Source organism: Rana temporaria, chromosome 5 (genome assembly GCF_905171775.1).
Source record: "Rana temporaria chromosome 5, aRanTem1.1, whole genome shotgun sequence".
Lineage (NCBI taxonomy): Eukaryota > Metazoa > Chordata > Amphibia > Anura > Ranidae > Rana > Rana temporaria.
Window position 1 is genome coordinate 73,395,729 of NC_053493.1, and position 25,848 is coordinate 73,421,576.

The 25,848-nt window shown below is 43.4% G+C and overlaps 1 protein-coding gene across 1 annotated transcript in view; it reads right to left on the reverse strand.

Annotated features, from left to right (window-relative positions):
• RBM33 (RNA binding motif protein 33) overlaps positions 1-25,848 on the reverse strand; it is a 120,908-nt gene that overhangs the window by 81,975 nt on the left and 13,085 nt on the right. Inside the window, exons 2-7 of the mRNA XM_040354316.1 lie at positions 24,110-24,188; positions 20,720-20,768; positions 20,548-20,630; positions 14,886-15,180; positions 9,880-10,014; positions 8,149-8,320 (exon numbers count right to left, since the gene is read on the reverse strand). Coding sequence (XP_040210250.1) covers positions 8,149-8,320; positions 9,880-10,014; positions 14,886-15,180; positions 20,548-20,630; positions 20,720-20,768; positions 24,110-24,188 — 813 coding nt within the window. The remainder of the gene's footprint in view (positions 1-8,148; positions 8,321-9,879; positions 10,015-14,885; positions 15,181-20,547; positions 20,631-20,719; positions 20,769-24,109; positions 24,189-25,848) is intronic.

Here is a 25,848-nt window from a genome sequence, read left to right on the forward strand (position 1 = left end):
ATTATGTTTGTTACTTCAACTGAAATGTTAATTCATTCTTTAAGTGTTTCTTTAGAGCATTCCGCAAAAGAAGTAGAGGATAAAACATAAAAATTATTATTTTTAAATTATGATCTAAATACAGAACTCCAACCAATGATTAAAGGAGAAGTTCACACACACACACACATTTATATATATATATATATATATATATACAAAAAAAGTACATGATTTTGCAGAGAAAAAAAAACGTGCATTCATTTATTTTTTTACAGAAGACCGCAAAGTATTGCACTGCCAATCAATCGCAGGTGAAAGGCCAGGCTCCTGTACTCTTAGCTTTCTCTGCCTGTATCTCCAACTGCTTTGTTAGAAAACTGGAGAAAGAATGAATGAACTATGTGCATGATAATTAGTGCGCTTGCAGTCCACTGAAAACTATAAGTCTGTCTGCTGCAGTGGCAGACAGGACTTGTAGTTTATACATTTACAAATTTGTGAATGAATAACATGGCTGTGTGGGCAGAGCCCTGTCTGGCTTTTGAACTGAGCACTGATAACAAGCTGGATGCTCCCTCCGCTCCAGTCTGGTGGACGCGGCATCCATGGCTGACAAAAATTTTTGATTTTTCTGGGACGACAGAACAGTTTTCCACTTTGCAACAGACCAACACAAACTTTGGACGAAAGACGACAGCTGCAATTATTGGATTATGTTCCGATAAGGCGGCTTCTTTGCATTTAGCTTTACCTTTTTTGATTGGCACAGCAAACTGTGTTCATAGACAGTGATGTTTGTGCATGTAATCATAAAATAGAGAAATACCGCACTACCCAATATAGTGCCAAAGAGAAATGTAATGAAAAAACACAGCAGCAGCTCGAACGCGAAATAACACATCAAGAGTAAATATAGTAAATATAAGGAGCTGCGCTCAAAATAAAAACACAGTGACAGTGATAAATAATTGCATACACCACTTGAAATAAAGTGATAAAAAAAAATAATCCAAAAGTCCAGATAATTGAGTATGAAGATTCGGCGTGGGCCTCCACTTATCAATAAAGATGGTAGATGATAGAAGGGTGAAACTCAATATTGACACCACCAACACACGTGTACCGCCACAATGTAGATTACCTGCCTACCAGAAGGCAAGCTATATAAAGTCTGTATGGTGATCTCATTCCGGATCTGCATCAAACACCAGGGTAAGCAGAGAGAACGGACCGGATAAGCTCAATCTCCAGGCAACCACGGATGTCATCAATCGTATACCCAAAAATAGAAGAACACTCAGAATAGCGCAATTCAAACTAGGTATAGACTAGGTTTATAAAAAAGTTAAAAGATGCACTTGGACCCCTTTCTGCGTCTGCGGTAAAACTCTGCTATTTTATCGTAGCCGAGAAAGGGTTAATACCACCCGCAATGCGCCGCGATACAGCGGCATATTGTCGGCGGTACAGCAGCGCTGCCCATCGATTTCAATGGTCAGGAGCGCATTAGCAGAGGTGAGTTCACCGCTGCTAATGTGCTCCAAAGAAGCTGCTGGCAGGACTTTTTCTGATGCCCTGCCAGTGCACAGCTCCAGTGTGAGGAGCAGCTGTTTAAGGGCAGATTGCAGGCGCTATTTTTATCGCTATAGCGCCTGTAAAACACCCTTAGTAGGAAAGGGGTATTACAAAAAAAATGAAGGGTAAAAAAAACGTCCATAAAATTATTACAAAACCGGCCGGCATGCACACACCCGTTCACTAGCTATGACGTCAGCCCGTCAACCTCCAGATGTACGTTTCGTCATAAATTGACGGCGTCTTGGGGGACTAGATATGAGGTTTAGTAATGTTAAAAGATACACTTACAAAAAACATCCATACAATAGTTGTAAAGTCAGCCGGCATGCAGACACTTGTCCAGTAGCGATGACGTTGGCATGTCAATCTCCCGATGTACATTTCGCCACAGATTGACGGTGTCTTTGGGGAACGGGCGACACACTGACTCATCGCATTAAGTACTATAGCAAAAGAACCACACCTCAGTGTGAATCCTAGGCAGCGGAACACAAAAAAAAAAACTACCTAGCAAGATGTGTGAATTCAACCCATGAAGATTGAAAACTATAATTATAGAACAGGAACATGTATAAAAGTATTACTAGTTAAAATGGATATAATTAGATGTAAACCACAAAAATCACCTGTACCGCATTAGCGGAATGGGGAAAAAAATGGACGTGGTAACTTAACTGTGCCTCTAGTGGTCAAGAGAACACACCTTCTTATAAGACCTAGACAAAATTATATATATATATAAATTTGGCAAAGTTTGGCAAATTTGTTCATGGCCCTGTGGGAGGAGGATGTCGTCTATGCCCAATGGATGACCCCAAGGGGTGCTGTGGGCCAGGTATATAGACGACATCCTCCTCCTGTGATCGATGCGATTTGGATCTTTTCATCAAAGATTTTATTAAAAATGCTAGCAGGAATTTTCTTAAATTATGAGGCCAGTCAGATATAAAATAATTTTTTTAGATTTAAGAATTGGAATCAAGGATAATCATTTTACAACTTCAACATTTTTCAAGAGAACCGACAGGAATACTTTGGATGTAGTGGCCCTAATAGATAGGAGGGACCTATTGAGAGAGAGAGAGAGAGAGAGAGAGAGAGAGAGACCGCCTAGAGGTGACAGGTTACCTTCTCTCCCTTTCAATACCACCTATTTCGTACCACTTATGAGCATCAAACTTATTAAAAACATTGGCACATTCTTACTAAATGATCTGGTCCTCAAGCCTGTGCTCCTAGATAGACCACAAGTTACCTATAAGGGGGCTTTGTCCCTTAGAGGTAGAGTGGCACCCAATGTTCTCGATCCTCTCCCTATTAGGAGGGGCTTCTTTGAGTATTTAACTGGTTTCTATCAGTGTAGGAAGTGTAGAGTGTGCTCCTTGAGTGGATGCACACATAGACGTACTCACAAGTTTATATCAAGCACCTCGGTTGAATTTGAAATCAAGTCATTCATTACTTGTTCTACCGAGGGGGTCGTTTACTTGCTCCAGTGCCTTGCGGGTTACAATATGTGGGCAGGACTAAACGACCCCTTTGTGTCAGACTCAATGAACTTATAACGAATATCTTGACTGGTTTCCCTAAACATCCAGTCTCGTGGCATTACTTGGTAACCCATGATAAGAATCCTGCAAAAACTATCGTCTCGGGGAATGATAAGTATGCCCCACAATGGAGGCGGGATTTTTTGGTACACAATATATCCAGGCTTGAGATGGCCTGGATACATAAAATTAAGTGTTACACCCCCTTTGGGTTGAATGTAGAGGTCGACCTAAATGCATTCATTGACAATTCCTAGTACCAGTTCTATTTTATATACAGTTTAAATATTTTTTTATGTGAACTTAATGTGACTCCTTGGCTGCATCACCTTCAGTTCAATCAATATTAATATTCCTCTATATTTGGGTGTATGTTTTCAATGTTAATTATTATATATTGAGGTTTTCATCCACACAAGCGAAATGTGTTTAAATATCCGTTTTTCTCTGCTTATCCCTGCGAGTTGGTGTTTAATGCAGATGCGGAGTGAGATCACCATACAGGCTTTATATAGCTTTCCTTCTGGTAAGCAGGTAATCTACATGGTGGCGGTACACGTGTGTTGGTGGTGTCAATATTGGGTTTCCCCCTTCTATCATCTTTATTGATAAGTGGTGGCCCACACCGAATCTTCATACTAAATTATATGGACTTTTAGATCATCAAGTGGAGTATGCAATTATTTATCACGGTTTTTTATTTTGAGAGCAGCGCCTTATATTTACTACATCACAGAATCATGCCCGTTTAATGCCGTGCCGTCTGAGGGCCAGAAGATTATGAGCATCCAATAATCCAGATGCTTGGAATCTTGTGATATTATGTACTGTAGAAGATGATATATTTAATGTTTTTGCAACATTCTGCTGAGGAACATTTTTAAATCGTTTGACAATTTTTAGACGCCACTCTTTACAGATTGATGGACCTCTGCCCATCCAGACTTCAGAGACACGGACACTCTTAAGATGCTCTTTTTATACACAATCATGTTACTGACCTGTGGCCAATTAGCCTTATTTGTTGCATAATGTTCTTTCAGTGCTTCCTGGTTAGCATTGCTTTGTCAGCTGCTGCCCTATTCAAACTTTTTGGAGAACTGTTGATTCCATCAATTTCAAAATTACCTTATTTTTTTTATATGTTTTCTATTGTGCATAAATAATGGGTTTATGAGATTTGCAAATCATAGCATTCTGTTTTTATATGAATTTTACACAGCGTCCCAACCTAATTTGAATTGAGGTTTTAAAACGTGTAACCAGAGGACCAGGATGGGGTCTTGCAAATTTTAAAAGCAGATGCCTGAAGCTGAAAAGCCCAAGAGGTATCAACAAAGCAAGTTGAGTGAGCCTTAAAGCGGGGGTTCCTCGGGTTTTCGTTTTTTTTTGTTTTTTTTTAAATCCCTCGGGCGCTCTTACCTTTGTAAAACAGCCACTCGTGTGTCCCACTATTATAGCCATCCATATTGTGTTTGGCCCGTAAACGATACTTTTTAAAATTCCTCGATGGACGTTTCCATCTTCAGTGTGGGCACTCTGAAGCCCAGCAGGATGTGTTTCCTGGGATACGGTGAATGCTGACTACCCAGCATTCACCACTCTATCCCGCGCATGTGCAGTGTTGACGGCGAGCGTTGCCGTCAACACTACACTGTTGCCATCACAACGGCGGGTGTACTGATAAAGTCACGCACCGTTGTGAAGACGTATTCTTCACAACGCTCGCCGATTCACCTGACCCGAGAGATTACGCTACAGCGCGTCTCCTGGGAGTCTCGACACATCACTCCCAGGAGACATCGCGCTGATCAGGGAAAAGTAAAGGAACGCCCACTCCCGCGGGGAAAGGATCCAGGAAGGAAGACAAAATGCTGCCGAATCCAGGTAAGCAAACAGAGAAAAAAAATGACGGAGTATACATTAAGGATGGGTAATGGTATGGATAAGACAAACTTGAATTTTAGGGTGAACCTCCGCTTTAATGCCATACACAAGACTCCAAGGATTCACCTTACACTTTTCTTGACAGAAGGCTACTAAATATAACCTGATGAAGGCCGAGACAGAGAACTCGGACACAATCCAAAGCAGGATAGCTAGCAAGTGACGCTTCAACCATTTTTTTTGGTGGGAGTTAACAAAGGATCCTGCTCCTTTTTAAAAGCATGTTATGTGACACGGTGCTTGAAAAAAAATACACCCGTACCTCCCCCCCCCCCCCTCTGTCAAGAGATTTCAGTTGTCTCCATATAGTGTTCTGCTTGGCCAACCAGAATGCCACCCCCACTTTTTTGGGGGGCCACAGACTAGCAAGGTAGACACAGATCAGGAAAACAGATCCCAGGAAGTCACCAGGGTATCTACCGCAACACACTTGAGGATCTCTGCCCAGGTTGTTGCTGAATCTAGTTTGTCAAGAGATCCACATCTGGCAACCCTCACAGGGGACAAATACAATGTGTCTACAAACACCTCCAGGTGAAGTATCCAGTCTCCCAAATTCAACTGCTGATGCCAATTTTCCACACCATGTGCACTACGGGAAGTCCTGAAACGTGAAGTTTTGCCCAAAGCAAGGTGCCAAGCGTCTTCCTGTGCAGCTCAACTTTCTGTGCCACCTCGATAGTTGGTGTATGCCACAGTCTTAGCATTGTTCAATTATACTCTGACAAAGTGACTAAGAAGGTAAGCATATCATTGTAGAAAAGCCAGCAGATTTTCCCAAACCTCCGGGATGTAGATGTTGAGATAAAAAGCTCTGGGAGAGAAACTGAGCATAGGGGGGTGCATCAAAAGGCAGCTACCATAATCTTCATGCAGGCAAAAATCAAGGGACTTTCCAATGATCTCAAACTTCATCCAAGATCAGACAGGAATCTCTCAGACTGGTAAGTGGGAATCCTCTATAGTAAATAGCAGAAATCATTATGCAAGGCCGAAAAATCAGGATGTGTATGTAGGCATCTATTATCGCCACTGATGCCAGGAAATCTCCCTGACGAAGCAGAGAAACCAACTATCAGGGTGGATTCCATCCTGAAGTTCTGTACATTCAGAAACTTGAGGTCCTTTAAGGTCTAGAATAGGCCAGACGGCTCTGCTTGGAAACTGTAAACAGGTCAAAATAGAAGCAGTAATATCTCTGCCTCCAGTTGGGGTGCGGTAACCCCCGGGACAGAAGCCATTCCAGAGCTGAAAATAAAACTGCTCTTTTTTTTTTGGAGACTCTGAGGATGCCCCCTTGAGCGCATAGTGTAGAGGGGGAAAGCAGCAAATTCCCAGCTTGTAACTTGTTGACACGTCACTGCTTGCATAAGGGCCATGGCTTGCTGAGGGTTTGTAGCCTATAAAGAGGGCGCCTGAGAGGAATAGGATAAAAAAAAAAAAGAAGCTGGGCAGACTGTACTTTGTCTCTTCTCCTTATGAGGAGAATGGGCTGATCAACCACTCAGTGAAAAATGCAGTGCTTGGGGAAGTGAAGAAGTCTGTGTTTAGATATTCACTTTAGCTCACTACCGATTTGTTGCAATTACATTTTGCTGCCCTAGTTAAAGCAGAGGTTCACCCAAAAGTCAACCTCCGCTTTTCGGAACCCTCTCCCCCTCCGCTGTCACATTTGACACCTTTCAGGTGGGAGGGGGGGGTGCAAATACCTGTATAAAACAGGTATTTGCACCACTACCGGGTATAGACTCCCGCGGGAGTCGCACCCCTCCGTGTCACCCAACCCCGCCACCCCCCCCCCCATTGTGTTCTGGGAAACACTCTCGGCTCCCGGAACACAACGGGAACCATTGGGAACGGCACAGTGAGACTCGCACATGCGCAGTAGGGAAACTGGCAGTGAAGCCGCAGAGCTTCACTTCCCTATTCCCTTACAGAGGATGGCGGTGGGGGAAGCAGAGAGCCGAGCCACCGCTCGGCTTCGGCTGCCGACGTCGTCGCCGACTTGGACAGGTAAGTGTTCGTTTTTTTTTAAAGTCAGCAGCTGCTGTATTTGTAGCTGCTGAATTTTAAAAATAAATAAATTTTCAGGTGAACCCCTGCTTTAATATCTTAAACCTAAAAGTAAAAATTACATTTTAATGATTTTAAAACAGCCCTAAAATTGAACAATACAGAATGGATAACAAAGAAATTACAGCTAGGGAATAAAAGAATCCAACTAGGTTTGTTACTTATATGTTGCTAAAGAAGAATCTTTACCAGTCTGAAAATATGAGGATGCAAATGAATAATTTCTGAACTTGAAAACCATTTTCCTTCATTTTTTAAAGACAGCATCAATAATTGTCCTATCCTGAACTGTTTCAGCAGCCCAAGCTGATCGCTGCATCTAAAACAATCAAGACAAAGATTCTAATAGCTCACTAACCCTTAAAAATATGTGGATTCAAACTTGTCAATTTCAACATTCCATATCTACACACTGCCGCTTCTCAATGAGCAACTACATTAATATGGCCATGTCACTGCCTAGAGAACATTACAAGGCAAAATTAAAATGGGTATGCACAAAGTACACTATTGCACTAGATCCGATCTCCCTCATTTACTCATAATGGCACATTTCCAGTATAACATGCAATTATCTAATTAACCAGTAATGTAAGCAGTCCGACTTTGCAAAATAACGAAGCCCAAAAAACATTGTCTACAAGTGAAAAACAAGAAAATGGCAACAAATGCTAGACAAATACAGCTGACAGATTGAACAAATTGACAGATTGCAAACCTTGGGTATTAACAGTGCATTGAAATGCATGAAATGACAGACATTTGCCAAATGTGGTTAAAAAAAGTCTTGATCTGTAAATTTTATGACCCATCCTACCGATTAACTGTGGAGAACATGGGTCAACAAATCAAAGGAATTGCTGCATTAGAACACAAATCTCACTTGGTAGAACTTTTTTTTTTTTTTTTTTTATTAAAAAAACAAACACACAAGGATCCTAATCAAGCAACAAGATGTTTACCCACTGCTGTTGGCAATGAAAAAATATGCAAGAGGGCGAACACAAAAAGCATTTACCTAAAGTATCTGGAATGTTACGCCTTTCACGGTGAGTTTCTGATAGCCGGATAATGGTCCCTTCCTTTCGTTCCGTTTTGAAACGGATACGACCACCGCCTTCTTCTTCTTCATCCTCATCATCTGACTCCTCCTTTATGTCTGGGGGAAATTCTTGAGATTCAATGAAAGCCTATGAGGAAAAATACAAAAAGAGGGATTCGGTTTAAAAACCAGGAAAATTAGGACTTTTTGCAGGACTACATCTATCGCCCAGGCTACAACAGAAATTTGCTCCAGGTCAAAGCCTCAAGTCAATATAAATGTTTCACAATAAAAGAGAACACAAAATATACCCCGTTGGTAAATGTACCAAAGTTTGGTGTCTATGGTGCTCATAACCTGATCAACTTGAATAAAATCCTGATAACTTTTCCCTGGTACTCTCTAGTCTACTTACAAGAATTGACCTACACAGTATAAGGAACATAAGATTTTTATACTCTCCATAAAATCCTTTGATTCTATTGGGGGGACACAGGTCCTATGTTTATAATCATGCTCTCGGTATTGCTTTGCTACAAAACTGTGGCATGTTGTTAATCCTCGGCCTACAGTTGTGCTTTCCCGAGTTTAACCCGAATGAGAAAACTTCCTGTATTCCTAGAAAGATTTAGGAGTACAAAAATGTGGATTTGTGGTGCAAAAGCCTACTCTTCAAATACAAAGGACTAACGGTATCTTCATATCCATTGCAATAGTTATGACTCAGGTGATCAGCCTGCAATTCCCACAGGCCAAAGGTCATGTCTACAAAGTCTTAAATGTTCAGCTGGTAAAACTTCATAATAGTAATGACCCAAAGACCAGGTAAGCAGCTGTCACCTTCCAAACTTTAGCTGCCAAAGCTTTAAGTTGAAAAGCCCAGGAAACACCAGACACTCCTGGTAGTATGAGCAGTCACTGAGAATGAAGGAATTTTGCCTTTCAGACACTAAGCTTAAGTAAACCTGCTGGCTCTACTGAGAGATGGTACATTTCTAAGCGGTGTGTGTTACCCTTCCTTGTAACATCAGGAAGCACAAAGGAGGGAGTCAGACTAATGAATAGCTGCCGTCAGCCTAGGGTAAACCTTGACTGCACAAATCACATCCAAAGTATGAAGAATTTGCAAAGGCTTACAACAGAAGACCAACACAATTTCCTAAATCAAGTACAACAGCTATGCCCATTAAATACAGCGACTGCAAAGGATGGGAGACCAAACCTTGTGACAGAAGGTTGGGTTAATTTAACAGAAACCATGGTGAAAATAGTTTAAAAAAAATGAATGTTGACGAAAAGCGGATGTAAATGAATGATCATAAGTTTACATTACACCCGTTTTTCCATAGAGATGCATTGATGACCATTTTTCATCCGACAACAGATGGATGAAAAACTGACAAACGGTCGGCATGTGTGGAAGAGGCCTATGCCAGGAGTCGCGAGAACAGAATTCCGAAAAAAAAATAATATTCAGAGAGACAAGCAAGTACATACATCACCTTCCTATACTGGCACAAAACAGACTTGGCTGAGCTTGGAGAGATTATGGACAGAGATTTCTGCCTTTTTCTCTTTTGGCCCATGTCCATTTACCTGAAGATAGCATAATCAATGTAGATACGTATAAAAAATCCTCTGTGACCTGTCATGTATGCAAGAAATATTTCTAGTTATTTGTTTAAAATAGAAAGAAAAGTGCATTACTTCTTCAGTATTGTTGGCAGGATCTTGTTGTTCTTCCGCTTCCTCAGGTGCTTCTTCTGCTTCCTCCACCACATCTTCCACATACTGCTCATTACTCATTTTCTGCCTTTTGGATGCCTGCGAGACGTCTTCCTCCTTGGCAGACAAAGTAGAAAAACAATTGCAAGGAGATCACATACAATTTACATTTTGCAGCTATAAAGCAGGTGGTATATTAGTCTGATGCATAACACATCAATAAAGTATATCAGATTTAACAAAATGCTACTTGCCTCATATCCATGTGAGACTTTGGTATTCCATCCAACATTTTTAACGGCAAAAATCAAAAAAGAAATTGACCCATAAAATTCCATATCTTGGAGACCCTAGGTTACAAGTTGCTACCTTTATGATTGGACACTGGCAACGGTTTAGGACAGGGTTGGACCTGCAAGTACCTTTGGGAATACTCTGGGTGACGAGGATAGGCCAAATGGCAGTGTGACAAAGTGCAAGTGTTTATCTTCTACTGTGATTGTGCCTATGAGGTAGGCAAATGGGAATATGGAGGTAGGCATATTAAATGTCTACTGATGCCAAGTACGGTCATTCTCATCTTAGAGAGACAAAAACAGACCTTGCAGATTCTATCCAAAGCTTGGGAACACAAAAATAGTTGATCACGTATTAAAAAATCTAGAATAGGACTAATACACACCAATAGGTCTAGATACCATGAACAGGTTTGGATAAATTCCTTTGAACCTGCACTCCACAGGGACCGAACAGCTACTCCATGGAACAAGAGAAGGTCTAGGGTGAATTGTAAATCTGATTGCCTTTGGGCAGATTTTGGTTGGTTTGAAGGAAGAAAATGAGGGGGGGGGGGGGGGGGGGGATTTGCAGCCCTTTGAAAGCAGACTGAACAAATACATCTGTTCCTCAGAAGAAAGCAAAATACTATAACAAACACCCCCAGTTCCTGGGAGAGCCTCTCCATTGTGAAAGACTTTAGGGTACACTTGGGCTTTATGTTTCAGATCTTGCAGGGGATCATAGACGTGCGCACAGGGTGTGCCTAGGCACACCCTAATCACCCCATGTACATTAGCATTATACATGGGTGGCACCAGATGAGTGGTTGGGGGTGCCAGTGGCCAGTGTAAATCCCCCCATTATAAAAAAAAAGGCTAGGTTCAAATTTAGGAACCCATTACACCCGTATTTAGGGTGTAATGTAATATGCTCCAAATCATCTGTCTCCTACCATCAGAGCCTCCTCCCTGTAACAGCAGGTGTTCATGTGTGTCTGAGCTTTGGGGTGCACACCCTAATGCAATAGGCTGCGCACACCTATGCAGGGGATACATTTTGGCTTGGAGATGAAGCCAGGGGGAAGCAATGGGGTGTGCTGTCTTTTTGAGGCAGTAGAAACCCCTAAAGATGGGAGTTTTGGAAGCTTCTGCTGTGGAAGGAGAACCTTGACATCCTTAATATCTTCTCAAGTGCCTCACCAAACAAACGTCCTTGTCCAAAGGGTATATGTATGAGATGGGTTTAGAGGAAACTTCAAAGGACCAGGCTTTCAGCCATGAGATTCTGAGCATATGGTAGGAAAGCCATTCTTGAAATTTGTGAAATGACAAGTTCTAGGGCATCAACAAAGAAAAGCAAGGCTGAAAGCAATGCTTATAAAAAAGTGTTCTGCCAGAGTTTAGTTCTGAAAGACAGGATCCTGTTTATTGCACATCACCCTAGTAGACCTGCACGATTAATCGCAGAGAGAATCACGATTTCGATTCTCCTCCTCCGCGATCTCCCCTCAGAATGACCGACGATTCTCCTACATGTTACCGCCGTCACCGCCGTCCACGTAACCAGTGTGGAATGCAAATGCCGCCGACATCGAAACCGACGTCAGCAGCCTGCGCCGCTGGATAGATGCCTGAGCTTCTCTCACAACAGAAGTTTGTATCCATGCGCCACCCAGTGGTTGCCGGCGGTACTGCTTCTGATGTATTAAACCTTCTCACAGTTCTGTACAACTGTGTGTATGCATGCGCCACCCAATGGTTGCTTGCAGTACTGCTTCTGATCTATAAAAAAAGAGACCAGTGATATGTGTATAATGTTAAAGACCATATAACTCCTATGAAAAAATCTGAATCAAAGTTTTATTCTGCTTTTTTCATAGGAGTTATATGATCTTTAACATTATATAGACATATCACTGGTCTCTTTTTTTATATATTCATATTTTCAGATAAATCACAGGTTTATTTATTATTATTTTTTTTGGGGGGGGGGGGGGGGTTCTGGCATTACATTTTTGAGAATCGTGATCTTTTGTCTAAGCAAAAGAATCGTGATTCTCATATTGACCAGAATCGTGCAGCCCTACACCCTAGTGCTATTAGCAATGGTTTGACCAAATTACAATAATAGCTGGTTGCAGGGATGGACTTGCAAGAGTAAAGGGAATCTTTGATAGCATCCCAAATTTCCTGCCTGCAGAAACCTTAACCACTTGCAGACGGCTGCCCGTCAAATGACGCCATGGGCTTTGTGGGGCTATATCTCAACGATGGGTGCAGCTACAGGCATAATTCAGATATCGGCTTTTTCAGCCGGTGATTCCCTACACCATAAGAACAATCAGAGCGGCTGGTCAGCCGCTTGATCGTTCTTACGGGTGGCGAGAGGGGACATTGTGGTGCATACGTGCAGGTGTGACTGAGCGATTTCCCTCTCCGAAACACTGCACATACAGTAGGCGTGAACCATTTTTATTCCGTAAACTGCATAACTTTTGCAGCATGAAAATGGACAGTTGGGAATAGGACTTAAGCTGGGTACACACGATTCGTTTTTTTTCCGTTTAATCCCACGGGGCAATCTCCCTCGCTAAAGCTGTTGTGTTCCGACAGTGGGACGCCCACTCCCCCCCCCCCCCCCCCCCCCACACACAACTCCCATCAGCGTTCTTTTGTCATTGGCTAATAGAGCTGGTCGGGAGTCGGTTGGCTGCTGGTTTTCTAGACAGACTGACATACTGACCGTTTTTTTTTTTTTTTTTACCGCCCGTTGTCTCCCCACATTCGGCTTGTGTGTATGGGGCTTTAAAAGGTGAAAGTGATATTTAGGCTAGGTTGACACTGCAGCATGCTCCAGTTCACAGCAGGAGTTCGGTGTATCCCCATTCACCGCTTCAGGCCCGATTTCAGCATGAATTTTGGGCTGAAAAGAGCCAAAAGATGCACAGAACTCCTGTGCAATTTGCACCAGAGCCGCTGCGGAGATGTGTGAACCGGCTCCATAGAGAGATGGCCACAATCTCCCACTATGTGAATTGGATGCGGTGAAACCTGCATCCAATTAACAATAGTGTGAACCCAGGCTAAAACGAACATTAGGAACAAGGGGGGGCATGAACTCAAAGTAGTAGGGGAAATTCAAGGGTATTATATTACTATAAAAGAAAGTAGATGTATGAAAACGACAGAGAAGCGGGTCAATCAACAGAAAATCAAGGAAATGTGTGTTAAGTGGAATCATAGAACCAAGGAAATTGGAAAAGGAAAAAAAAAAAAGGGAAATCTAATGGACGACTGTGTCTTCATTCATTTCTCAAAGGCCGCGTACACACGATTGGTCAAACCAATGAGAACGGTCTGATGGATTTTTCCATCGGTTAACTGATGAAGCTGACTGATGGTCAGTCGCGCCTACACACCATCAGTTAAAAAAAACTATCGTGTCAGAACGCCGTGACGTAAAACACAACGACGTGCTGAAAAAAATGAAGTTTAATGCTTCCAAGCATGCGTCTACTTGATTCTGAGCATTCGTGGATTTTTAACCGATGGACGTCCCTACAGACAATCGTTTTTTTTTACTATCGGTTAGGTATCCATCGGTGAAATTAAAAACAAGTTGCCTTTTTTTTTAACCGATGGATAAATAACCGATGGCGCCCACACACGATCGGTTGGGTCCGATAAAAACGGTCCATCAGACCGTTCTCATTGGTTTAACCAATCGTGTGTACGCGGCCATAGTTCTATGATTCCACTTAACACACATATAGAGAATATATTACATACACAGTATCGTACCCCTTACATTTTGTATAGCTAGTTGGGCCCAATTTGGACATTTTCACTTAGGGATGTACTCACTTTTGTTGGCAGCGGTTTAGAGACAGTATTGGCAGTGTGTTATTTTAAGGGGGCAGCAAATTTTCACTATTATACAAGCTGTAAACTCACTACTCTACATTGTAGCAAAGTGTAATTTCTTCAGTGTTGTCACATGAAAAGATAATACAAGGATATATACATATATATACACACACATATACACACACACACACACACACACACACACATATATACATACATACATACACACACACACACACACACACACACACACACACATTTATGAATTTACACGTTTTGATTCTTCATTTCAGATCAAATTTAAGTAAAGGTATTCTATATTTAAGTGATCCTTTTTATTAATCTATTATCTCTGCAGGCAAACACTGTCCCTTCAATCTCTTCATTCAGACTTGGACAGCTATTAGTTACAAAGATGACTGGCGAAAGCAATCAATTATTCCTTTAGCGTAAGCACCTTAAAGATGTCTTTAGGAAGTCAATAATCTTTTAGCTTTAGATGACTTTATCAGATCTTGCTCAAAAGCATGGATAATAGCTTTTGCATTAAACAGTATGAACAATTGCCAGCGGACCCAAGACACAAAGCAGTTTCTAGCCACGAGGATACAATCCTCAAGGTCATGATTCTGTTTTACCATCGATCATGACAAAAGTGTGTTACTTGCCAACAAACAAGCTAGTGTCAACACAAAGTTTGTCGCAATCTAGATAAAGAAACTGGCAGACACTGATAATAGGTCTAATTTTAATCTCTCCTCCAGAAGGAGAATAGATTTCAAACCATTCTTAAACTCCAGGCAGATGAAGCAACACAATCAGCAGATAGAAAGGACAACTTACTTGAAATTCATCCAGGGGCTCAGTGATCTCAAGGTCTAAAACCTCATCAGTGGTTTCTTCCTCCTGATATTCTATCTGCTCATCAGGTACCTCGTAATTGTCTTCATAGGACCCCACAAAGTCTTCTGCACCAGCTTCCATGTCTTCCACTTCCTCATATACCTCCTCATTCTCAGGCTCTTGAAGATCAGCTTCTACAGCTGGAGACTCCACTTCTTCCTCTTTTATGCTCTGAGAGAGGTCAAACGACATGCCCCCTGTAGTTGCATTCAGGCTAACAGTGACTCCCTGGGTACTATAAACAAAAAGAAAAAAAAAGGAAGGCAATGTAAAAATCTCTGGAGAATGCAACATGGAAAGTTATGGTTTACATGCAAAATCTTTTTCTTAAGCAGCCCATACACTGAGCGAATTTATTTCCTGCAAATCCAGCAGGCTGGTTGTACCCAAGTTAAAACAACTTGAAACATTCAGCCTGTCCATACACGATTCGAATGTCCGGTGGTTTAACAGGAACACTCTATGGCCAGCCACACCACACAATGCACCTCATAGTCCTACCTCGTCTTTACTGCCACCTTCAGGTGAATGAACACTGGGCAAAAAAAAAAAAAAATGTAGGAAATCCCTTACCCAGGAATAACCCCCTCCCAGCCGTGCCAATCAAGACCCAATTTAGTAGAAAACAGTGAGGAACCGGCAAAGTGGGGAGTGGTCTGTGTCCTGTGATGTACTCCAAGAAAAGGATTTTACAGGTAAACCAAAAATCTCAATTCCTTAAATCGTACATCACAGGGCACTTTGTTTTAATGACTACTTAGGCTGTCCCAAAGCACATGGAGGGGTAGGCAACAACTTGGCCAACATGCCAAAAACAGAAAAGGGGAAACCCCACTCAAAGCCACCTGCAAGACATTTCGCCTAGAACTGGTGTCCATAGGAGGTGCGAACACCTACCTGGTAGAACTTCATAAACATGAATTGCAGCCTGGAAAACCTAGAAACAAATACTTGATGGTAAAATCACTCAGGAAGCACTGACATTCATGGTGTAATGGAGCCTGATCCTTAATACCTGAGAAATAAATGATGAATCCGCCTAGTAACCGAGGATCGAAAGAGAACCAAGGTCTAAATACCACATTATCCTGATTATGAACCAGGAAAGTGTAACCAGCTCTGACATCCTGCAAGCCAAAGTAATGGTAACAAAAAAAAAAAAAAAAACCTTCCAGGTTAGGAAAGACTAGGGAATCTCCTGAAGAACCTCAAAATAGATGTCTGCAAAACCAAATTAAGGTCCACCGAAAACAAAAGGGCCCCCTGTAGCAAGCGAAACAATCTGTGTGACACCCTGTGCAAAAGTTTTTTACCAAAGAATGAGAACCATTAGGTCAAGGGTGTCCAAACTTTTTTCAAAGAGGGGCAGATTTGATTAAGTGAACATGCGTGAGGGCCAACTATTTTGCCTGGCATTTTTTTTAACCATTGAAATTAAATGCAAATTAACTAATACACTGCCCGACAAGAATTCTCTTGCCTTGTGAGTCCAAGGATGAGCTCTGGTGCGTTATTTGGATATACCATATTTATCGGCATATAATACACACAGGAGTATAACACACACACAGGCGTATAACACGCACGTTCACTTGAGGGAAGTTTCAGGGGGAAAAAAAAATAGAATTGTAATGAAAGAACTGTGAAGCAAAATAAAAGGGTCAGTGCCCATCAATGCAGTCTAATCAGTGCCCATCTGCAGCCTCACCCTTGACATGAATGCAGCCTCACCCTTGACATGAATGCAGCCCCACCATTGACATGAATGCAGCCTCACCATTGACATGAATGCAGCCTCACCATTGACATGAATGCAGCCTCACCATTGACATGAATGCAGCCTCACCATTGACATGAATGCAGCCTGATCAATGCCCATCTACAGCCTCGGATGGTGCGGGACAAACGCCAACGGATTACATACAGAAGAATCTCCCGTTTACTCGGCGGCCTTCCTATTACAGAGGCCACCAAGTAAATAGGAGATTCTCTTGTATGTTATATGACAGCACACGTCGCACCCCCTCCGAGGCTGCCAGAACGATGAATAAGGTATATATCTTTTGTGACCCCCCCCAATGAATCTTACAGTGCCACGCAGTGGGGCCGCATTAAACCAAAACGCGGGCCGCATTTGGCCCCCGGGCCGGGCTTTGGACATGCCTGCATTAGGTCTTTAAAACAGAATGACCACCTTCCCCTTGATGGTATTTAAGCCAGAGATATTTCCCCACCAAGGCCAAAATGCCCTCCATGACATACTGTTGGATTCGATAATTACAAGCATCACACCGAAGAAAGCCTTCCATGAACAATGGACCCCCTTTCTGATGATCGGCTGTCTTGTCTTCAAAAGGAGGGATTACAGACTCAAACATTCCTATGCCATAGGACTGGGGTTTAAACAGCCATGCATTCAAAGCATGCGACTCAAACAGTATGTAAAATTAAACTTTGTGATGGCAAATCTGGAAGAGTCCACATCTCGTCTACCAATAAAAGGGGGGGTTTTTGGGACTTTAAATGAGATGCGTTTTTAAACAAACAGCAGTATAAGTAAAATAGTAAACGTTTATAACCAGGCTCATACATACCACCCAAACAGCAAGCCAAATTCAACTGTCTAACTGTATATGTTAAAAGCAGAGATTGGTTGCACGCATTTGCAAGTACATGAGTAAGCTGCAGAGCCCGCGCCAAGGCTCTCTGCGATCTGCAGTCCTAACTAAACTTTTGAAGTCTCCTCAATGGAGGCATGTAAAGAATAATGGGTAGATGGAGGACAGGTGACTAGGGGTGTGTCCCCGCCTCCACCTATGCTTGGTATTGTGGTGAAGAGCACTGGAAAAAAACGCATAATAGTATAAGGGTATCAGCAAAACGCATCTCCATCCCTATATGGTACAAAGAAAACTGGGGTTGGGACTTTAAATGAGGCGTATGAGAAACACACGCCTCCATCCCTATTGAATACAAAAAAAGCGTGCAACCAATCTCTGCTTTTAACATATACAGTTAGACAGTTGAATTTGGCTTGCTGTTTGGGTGGTATGTATGAGCCTGGTTATAAACGTTTACTATTTTACTTATACTACTGTTTGTTTAAAAACGCATCTCATTTAAAGTCCCAAAAACCCCCCCTTTTTTTGTATTCAATAGGGATGGAGGCGTGTGTTTTTCATACGCCTCATTTAAAGTCCCAACCCCAGTTTTCCTCGTCTACCAATAGGTTCCAGATGAACGGCCTTTTGGGGCGTCCCTGGTTACATCATTGAGGATGCCACAGGTGGTTTGAGCACACTGCTCCCACAGTCTGGGAAGGGCTAGGAGCCTCGCCGTAGGCAAGGGCCCTCTTTTACTACTCAGTGGCACGACAGAAACGACTTCCCGGTCCGAAGCACCGGAGATGCCAGCCACCACACCAGGGAAGACTTGACCAGTTGACTCAACTGAATCTGGTACTCCAGAGATGACGGGACCTTGTCCCAACGTGACAGAATTTCCGTCTGTAGCACCCTGATGTGGAATTGGGCATACGAGGCCACCATCAGAACCCTCATGCAGGATCGAAGAGATGACCACTTCTGGGTCGACAACTGCTGCACTGCAGATTGGAGTCTGAAGTTTCTCCATTGGGAGAAAAACTCTCGCCTCCGCGGAGTCCAGGACTAGTCCTAGGTATTCCAGTCTCTGAGACGGAACTAACACTAACTTCTGGATATTCAGAAGCCGGCCGAACTCTTGGAGAGTCTGACACGTGATAGCCACATCCTCTTTTAAATCTGAGCCTGAAGAAACTCGCAGGAGAAGGTCGTCCAGATATCCCATGATAGTGATCCCCCGCTGTCTCAGCAAGGCCAGTATCGGGGCAAGCACCTTCGTGAAAACCCGTGGTGCCGATGCCAAGCCAAAAAGGAGGGCCACAAATTTAAAATGGTCCTCCCCGACCGCAAAGCGCAGAAACCTCTGGTGCTTTGTGCATATGGGAACATGTAGGTACGCGCGTCCATGATGTCCAAGAACACCAGGAAGTCCCCCTGATGGAGTGCTGCTATTACCGAGCGAATCGACTCCATCCTAAATTTATGCACCTTGACAAAACAATTGAGGGCCTTGAGGTCCAGGATTGGACGGACCCCTTCCTTCTTGGGTACTACGAACAGATTGGAGTAAAACCCCTGAAACCGTTCCAACGAGGGAACTGGAACAATCACTCCCCTGACCAGAAGATCCTGGACAGCCCCTGACAGGGCCTGCCGGCGAACCGGAGGAAGCTGGAGGTAGGAAGGAAAAAATCAGTTTGGTGGACAAGAGAGAAACACTATCTTGTACCCAGAGGAAACTACTTCGCAAACCCAACAGTCGGAGAGAATAGACCTTCACCGAGCCGTGAACTCGCAAAGCCGGCCCCCCACCCGAGACACGGGCAGACCTTGATGCGGAAGCAGGTTTGTCCGCAGGCTTGAGGAATCGGGGGCGATTTAGCCCTGCAGCAGGCGCCTTGGCACCTCGCAAACTTTTTCCCGCCGCACTGGGCGCACAAAAAAAACGCTTAGGGGTAGTAAAAGAGGGCCCTTGCCTACGGCAAGGCTCCTTGCCCTTCCCAGACTGTGGGAGCAGTCTTGCTTTTTTTTTTTTATTCCAATCTAAATTTAGTAGGAGTTGGAGTCGGTGCATTGATTGCCGACTCCGACTCCAGGTACCCAAAATTTCCTCTGACTCCACAGCCCTGCTAAAAAGTCCAGAAGCAAGGCCAGGTACTCCAGGCGTTGTGTCGGTATCAACACCGACTTCTGGAGGTTCAGAACCGAACCAAAACTCCCGAAGAGTCAGACTGGCTATCGCCACATCGTCCTCCAATTCTGAGGCTGAAGAAGGTCGTCCAGGTAGCCAACGATAGAGATTCATCGCTGTCCCAGAATCAGGCGAGCACCTTGGTGAAAACCCTTGGTGCCGATGCCAGGCCAAAAGGGAGAGCTACAAAATGTTAGTGCTCCTACCCGAACGCAAAGCGCAGAAACCTCTGATGCCTGATGCACAGGAATCGCTGCTTTTCCCACATCGCACTTTGTGTCCATGCCATCTACTGCAAGTGTCAATTGAAAGGTAACAACACCCCAAAAGCAAGTCATCGGCCAGTTACACAAAAGGTCCACCCTCCTAGCTGCCACTGACTGAGGGGCCCCCCGCAGGGCCCACTATTATCGTTAACAGGACCGCCGCCTGAATAGATGGATAGAGTTGTGGCAGCAGCCGCTGCCATCACTGAGATATTCCTCTTCAAAGTCAGGACGTTTATAGTCGTGCGGCGGTCCTTAAGTGATTAAAGACTGACATAGTTACGTTGATAACAGACATTAAGGTTGCAAACGTTGAAATTTTAGGATCATGCCCCCTGACATCGTTTGGCTCCTATCAAGCTGCGATGGCAGAACAGCCAATGGTCTGGAGAGGCATTCAAAAATATGCCCCACCCACCGAGTACTAACTGTGATGTGTGTGTACTGCATAGTAGCCATCATCTGTGCAGATTGACATAAAGTACAGCCGTAATCTTGCCCACACCGGCCTGTAGGATACAGAAAAGTATAGTGAAACATACCTATAGTTGCTTGTCTCCTGTTCCTCCTCGTCACTCTGGAGAAGGTCATCATTAAGTTCTTCATCAGAAAGATCTGGTGAAGCCTGATAACACAAGGGAAAAAGAAAACGTATTTTTCTTCCTTCGATGTTTGAGCTATACAAAAATACTGGAGACATCTTTATTGAAATACCTTTTTTCCAGGCAAGTAGTCTTCTTCAAGCAGATCATCCTCCAGCTCACTGAAAGAAAACATTCATATTATTACTGGCATATTGTAACCAACAAACCACCTCAACCTGCCATGTTAACTAAAATATCACAGGAGGGAACCACTCTGAAAGACTGAAGATCACAGGAATTTAGAACACAAAGTGTAAAATCCTTTGAGCAACCAGATCACAACTTTCATGCTCTCATTTTCCTACATAGGTCGGAGTTTCACTGTTTGCCATGAGGTGCCACCTTTCCTGAGAAATTCTCAATGCCAATATGAAATAGAGAGACCCACACTGTTATTACTTAGTCCCCTTTCACAATGAGGAGTTTTTCAGGCGGTTTAGCGCCAAAATAGCGCTTAAATACCGACTGAAAAACTCCTGCCCTGCAGTCTCCGTGTGAAAGCACTCGGGCTTTCACACTGAGGCGATGCGCTGGCGAGACCGCTCCAAAAGTCCTGCTAGCAGCATCGTTGGAGTGGTGAGAGGAGCAGTGTGTTTACCGCTCCTCCCCATTGAAAACAATGGGACACCGCTGGCAATGCGCCTCGGTGCATTGCGGGCGGTATTCACCCTTTTCCGGTCGTTAGCGGGGGTTAAAACCGCACCGCTAGCGGCCGAGTACCGCCGCAATTCCGACGGTATAGCGTCGCTATACCTCCCGCCCCGGTGTGAAAGCGGCCTTAGAAAAACAATTTTCCACTACTTTCTTTATTGGCTGAACAACTCTCCTAAACATGAAATGCAATAGCAAACACTGTCAATATTTAATACAAAAAACCATTTAACCACCATGGGTTGCAGGAAAGAAAAATCACGTAATTCCCCCAACACTAACTGAAATCACTCCGGCATTGCTATTGTATAACCCTGCTGGCCGTAGTTACCGGCAGTATTCACACAAAAAAATGGACAGGCTGGTTGTACTGGTCAATCGATGGATTGACTTCAGTACAATGAACCTCCCCATACATTTAGCAGGGACCAGCTGGGATTCGATCAAACTGTGGAGATTCGATCCATCTATGGCTGGTTACTGTTACCAAAGCCAAAACAGTACAATCAGTCTGTATATGCAGCATAGCATGCTTGTTATACTCACTGTGGAACTTAAAGGGTCACTAAAGGAATTTTTTTTTTTTTTTTTAGCCAAATAGCTTCCTTTACCCTAATGCAGTCCTGGTTTCATGTCCTCATTGTTCGTTTTTGCTGTAATCCTTCTCTGTTCTGCACACTTCCTGGTTGTCTGTTTCCTTATGAAAAAAGTACTGGGAGCTTCTCTCTGTGGTCTCAAGAAGCTGTGATTACTGTGTATCTAATACCCCTCAGAACCAGTTTCATTTTAAAAACAAACACTGCCCTGTATTGGCTCTGTGTCTCTGTCCTTCACAGAAGCATGAAACTAGATGAAAAACGAAACTGAAGGCAAATTATATGATGGATTTTTATCTATAATGTCGCAGTACCGGAAAAAAAACGCTGATCGCCGCCATTACTAGTAAAAAAAAAAAAAATAATAATAAAAATGCCATAAAACAACCCCCTATTTTGTAAACGCTATAACTTTTGCGCAAATCAAACGCTTATTGCGATTTTTTTTACGAAAAAATTGTAGAAGAATACGTATCGGCCTAAACTGAGGAAAAAATATTTATTTTTATATATTTTTTGGGGATATTTATTATAGCAAAAAGTAAAAAATATTCATTTGTTTCAAAATTGACGCTCTATTTTTGTTTATAACGCAAAAACAAAAAAAAAAAAAACAAAAAAAAAAAATCGCAGAGGTGACCAAATACCACCAAAAGAAAGCTCTATTTGTGGGGAAAAAAGGACGCCAATTTTGTTTGGGAGCCATGTCGCACGACCGCGCAATTGTCAGTTAAAGCGATGCAGTGCCGAATCGCAAAAAGTGCTCTGGTCTTTGACCAGAAATATGGTCCGGGGCTTAAGGAGTTAATCTTCTGCATTGTGTAAAAAGACAGTTTTATCCTGTATGCACAGATCCTCCCCCTCCTGCACTGGCAGGATAGCTGACCTGCATATGCTCAGTCTCAGGTCACAGGATATTGACATCACATGTGGGCGTGTATACAGGCTGTAGTGGAAATCTCCTCCTACCGGAACTCTCAGCACTGGAGAAACTGCAGTTTATCATGTAACCATGGTATACAGATCATCCAAAAAGGTATATAGTAGCAGTAGCTTAATGTAAAAAGAAGATTTATAAGCTGTGGGCACTGTGTGTGGGGGGGGGGGGTGAACTATTTTCCAATTAATGAGTTTAGTAACACTCACCTAACAAGCAAACTTCAGGTTAATACAAGATCCTATTACAGCTTCACTTACCAAAGTCAGATAATTTCAGCCTACAATCTGAAATACTTGATCTGTTTCCAATTACACATGTCTAGTGCAATCTGCACTGGAGCTGAGCACCACTTGGACTATGGGCACTTTCGCCCCCTTTCTGACCTGCTTTCAGTGTTGTCGCATTTAAAATAATTTTTTGAGACCGATAGAGCTTTCGTTTGGTGGCATTTAATCACCATTTGGGTTTTTTATTGTTTGCTAAACGAAAATTTGTATTTGATTTTGTTATAACATTTTTTAAATATTTTTTTTTTTCTTCACTGATGTGAACTGATGGGGCTGCATAGATTAATCGGGGAGATGATGATTAATGTCCTTATCAGTGTAATTGTCCCCTGTCACAGGATAGCCAGATATTGGCCTTCCTTTCCTGACACAGTGACAGCGCCGAGGAAAGGAAATGCAGCCAACCAGTATCTGTTTACATGTGATGAGCTGGGATTGGACCTTTAACTCAATCTGTGATCAGCTGTGTCTGGCGGCACACCGGGGGGGGGCAGGGCTTCTAGCATGATGCCAATAGACCCCCCCTCCCAAAACCGGACAACCATGTTGTAGCCGTCTTTTGGCTATGGCGCGGCCGGCAAGTGGTTAAAAAAAGAAATAAGTGTTTTTAGTGGAAAGTATGGTCATTAACAAGCATAAAATCGAGACCTGAGGGCCCTCTATTCTGCTTTAATTCAACTCTCATTAGATAACATTGAAGGGAAAACAGCTAACAAAATGCTAATTTTAAGAGTGCTAGCTTTAAAAGTTTATAGCAAAGGTACTTTTTTCCTGTAGTTGAAAAGGAAATGTTTGTGGGGCTTTTACATTTAGATCATATAAGACTGTTCTTGTGTCTCCAGCCAAAACATGCGTCTCCTATGCATGAAGACACAGACGATGACATATTCATTAGATTCAGAATTTAACCAGAAACCAAGATGAATACAACATATCAAATAGAGAGATATTAATCCTTGTACAGCACTTCAGAGATGTGTAACTACCTGTCCCAGTCATCATCTGTAGCTCGTCGTCTTCGAGACCTTTCTGCGCCAGGCTTATCAAATTGATCAAAGTCATCATCTGTGAAAAGGAATATCTTGTTAACTCAAATAATAATGCAATTCAAAACCATTTTTAGATAGAAACCACTTCAAATATTAAACATGAAACAGTTGAGAAGTATGGGTTTGGGGGGTTATTGCAGTTTCATACTCACCTAGGTGGATGCAGCATCAGTCCTATACTGTAACTGTCCCCTGCCATCTCTGCACTGAGAACCAAGAGATCGGACATCACCGATGGCTTGGTTCTCTCGGCTCCCCTAGCAGAGAGCTGCTGCCCATCAATCAGCGGCTCAGCTCTCTGCTCCTCCACGCTCACTGGAGCGCTGAGCTGTGGAGTGGAGGGGCGGGGAGCAGCAGTTTTAGCAGCTCGCTGAGAGGCTGAGACAGGCATCAGTCCAGGCACCTGGCGCATCCAGACTCCCAGAGATGGGATGGCGCGATTCCTGGACTGATATTGGTGACGTCAGCAGAGAGCTTCAAGGGATTGTAAAGGAATTTCCCCCCCCCCTAAATAGCTTCCTTTACTTTAGTGCAGTCCTCCTTCACTTACCTCATCCTTCCATTTTGCTTTTAAATGTCCTTATTTCTTCTGAAAAATCCTCACTTCCTTTTCTTCTGTCTGTAACTCCACACAGTAATGCAAGGCTTTCTCCCTGGTGTGGAGAAAGCCTCTTGAAGAGGCAGGGGGCGAGCAGGAGTGTCAGGACGCCCACTAACACACAGCTCCTTTCTCTATCTGCAAAGTACATTTTAAAACTTTGAAAAAGTGTGGATCGACGACCAGGTCGCTGCCTTACACCCCTGTAACACAGAGGCATGATGCCGGAAAGCCCAAGAGGCCCCAATCGCCCTGGTCGAATGCGCCGTGACTCGAAAAGGAGGCGCCCGCCCCTTTAGGGAATAGGCCTGAAGCACAATCCGTCGGATCCACCTAGAAATGGTGGCCGACGAGACTGCCAGGCCCTCTTGTAGGACCAGCCACCGACACGAACAGTGAGTCCGACTTCCAGAACGAAATCGTAGCAGATAAGTACACTCGTAGGGCCCGAACCACATCCAGAGGATGTAAAGTGGCCTCCTCCTGGCATTTTGGCCGAGGACATAAGGATGGAATAACAATGTCCACATCAATGTGAAAAGCCGAAACGACCTTAGGGAGAAAAGAAAGCTGCGGCCGCAGCACCACCTCATCCTTATGGATGACCAAGTAGGGAGCCTTGCAAGACAAGGCCGCCAGTTCAGACAGACACTCGTCTGATCGAGGTAATTGTCACCTTTTGTGACAGTCAACAAAAAAACTCCCGAATGTTCACAAAGGGAGCATCCTGAAGAGCCGAAAGGACTAAATTCAAATCCCATGGGGGTAGAGGAGGGCGCACCGGAGGGGCCACATGCCAGACCCCATGACCAAAACGTACGCACCAAGGAGTGCGACGCCAAGGGTCGCTGAAAGTAAACAGCCAGAGCAGAAATCTGACTCCTAACCGTACTTAAGGCGAGAGCCTGATCCACTCCCTGCTGTAAAAACAGCCAAATCCTGTACACCGTGTATGTACGAGGGTGCCATTTCATCTCCTCACACACAGATGTAGGCCTTCCACGTATGATGGTAAATCCTACGTGAGGTAGACTTCCGTGCAGGCAGCACGGTAGAGACCACCGAGCCCAATAGGCCT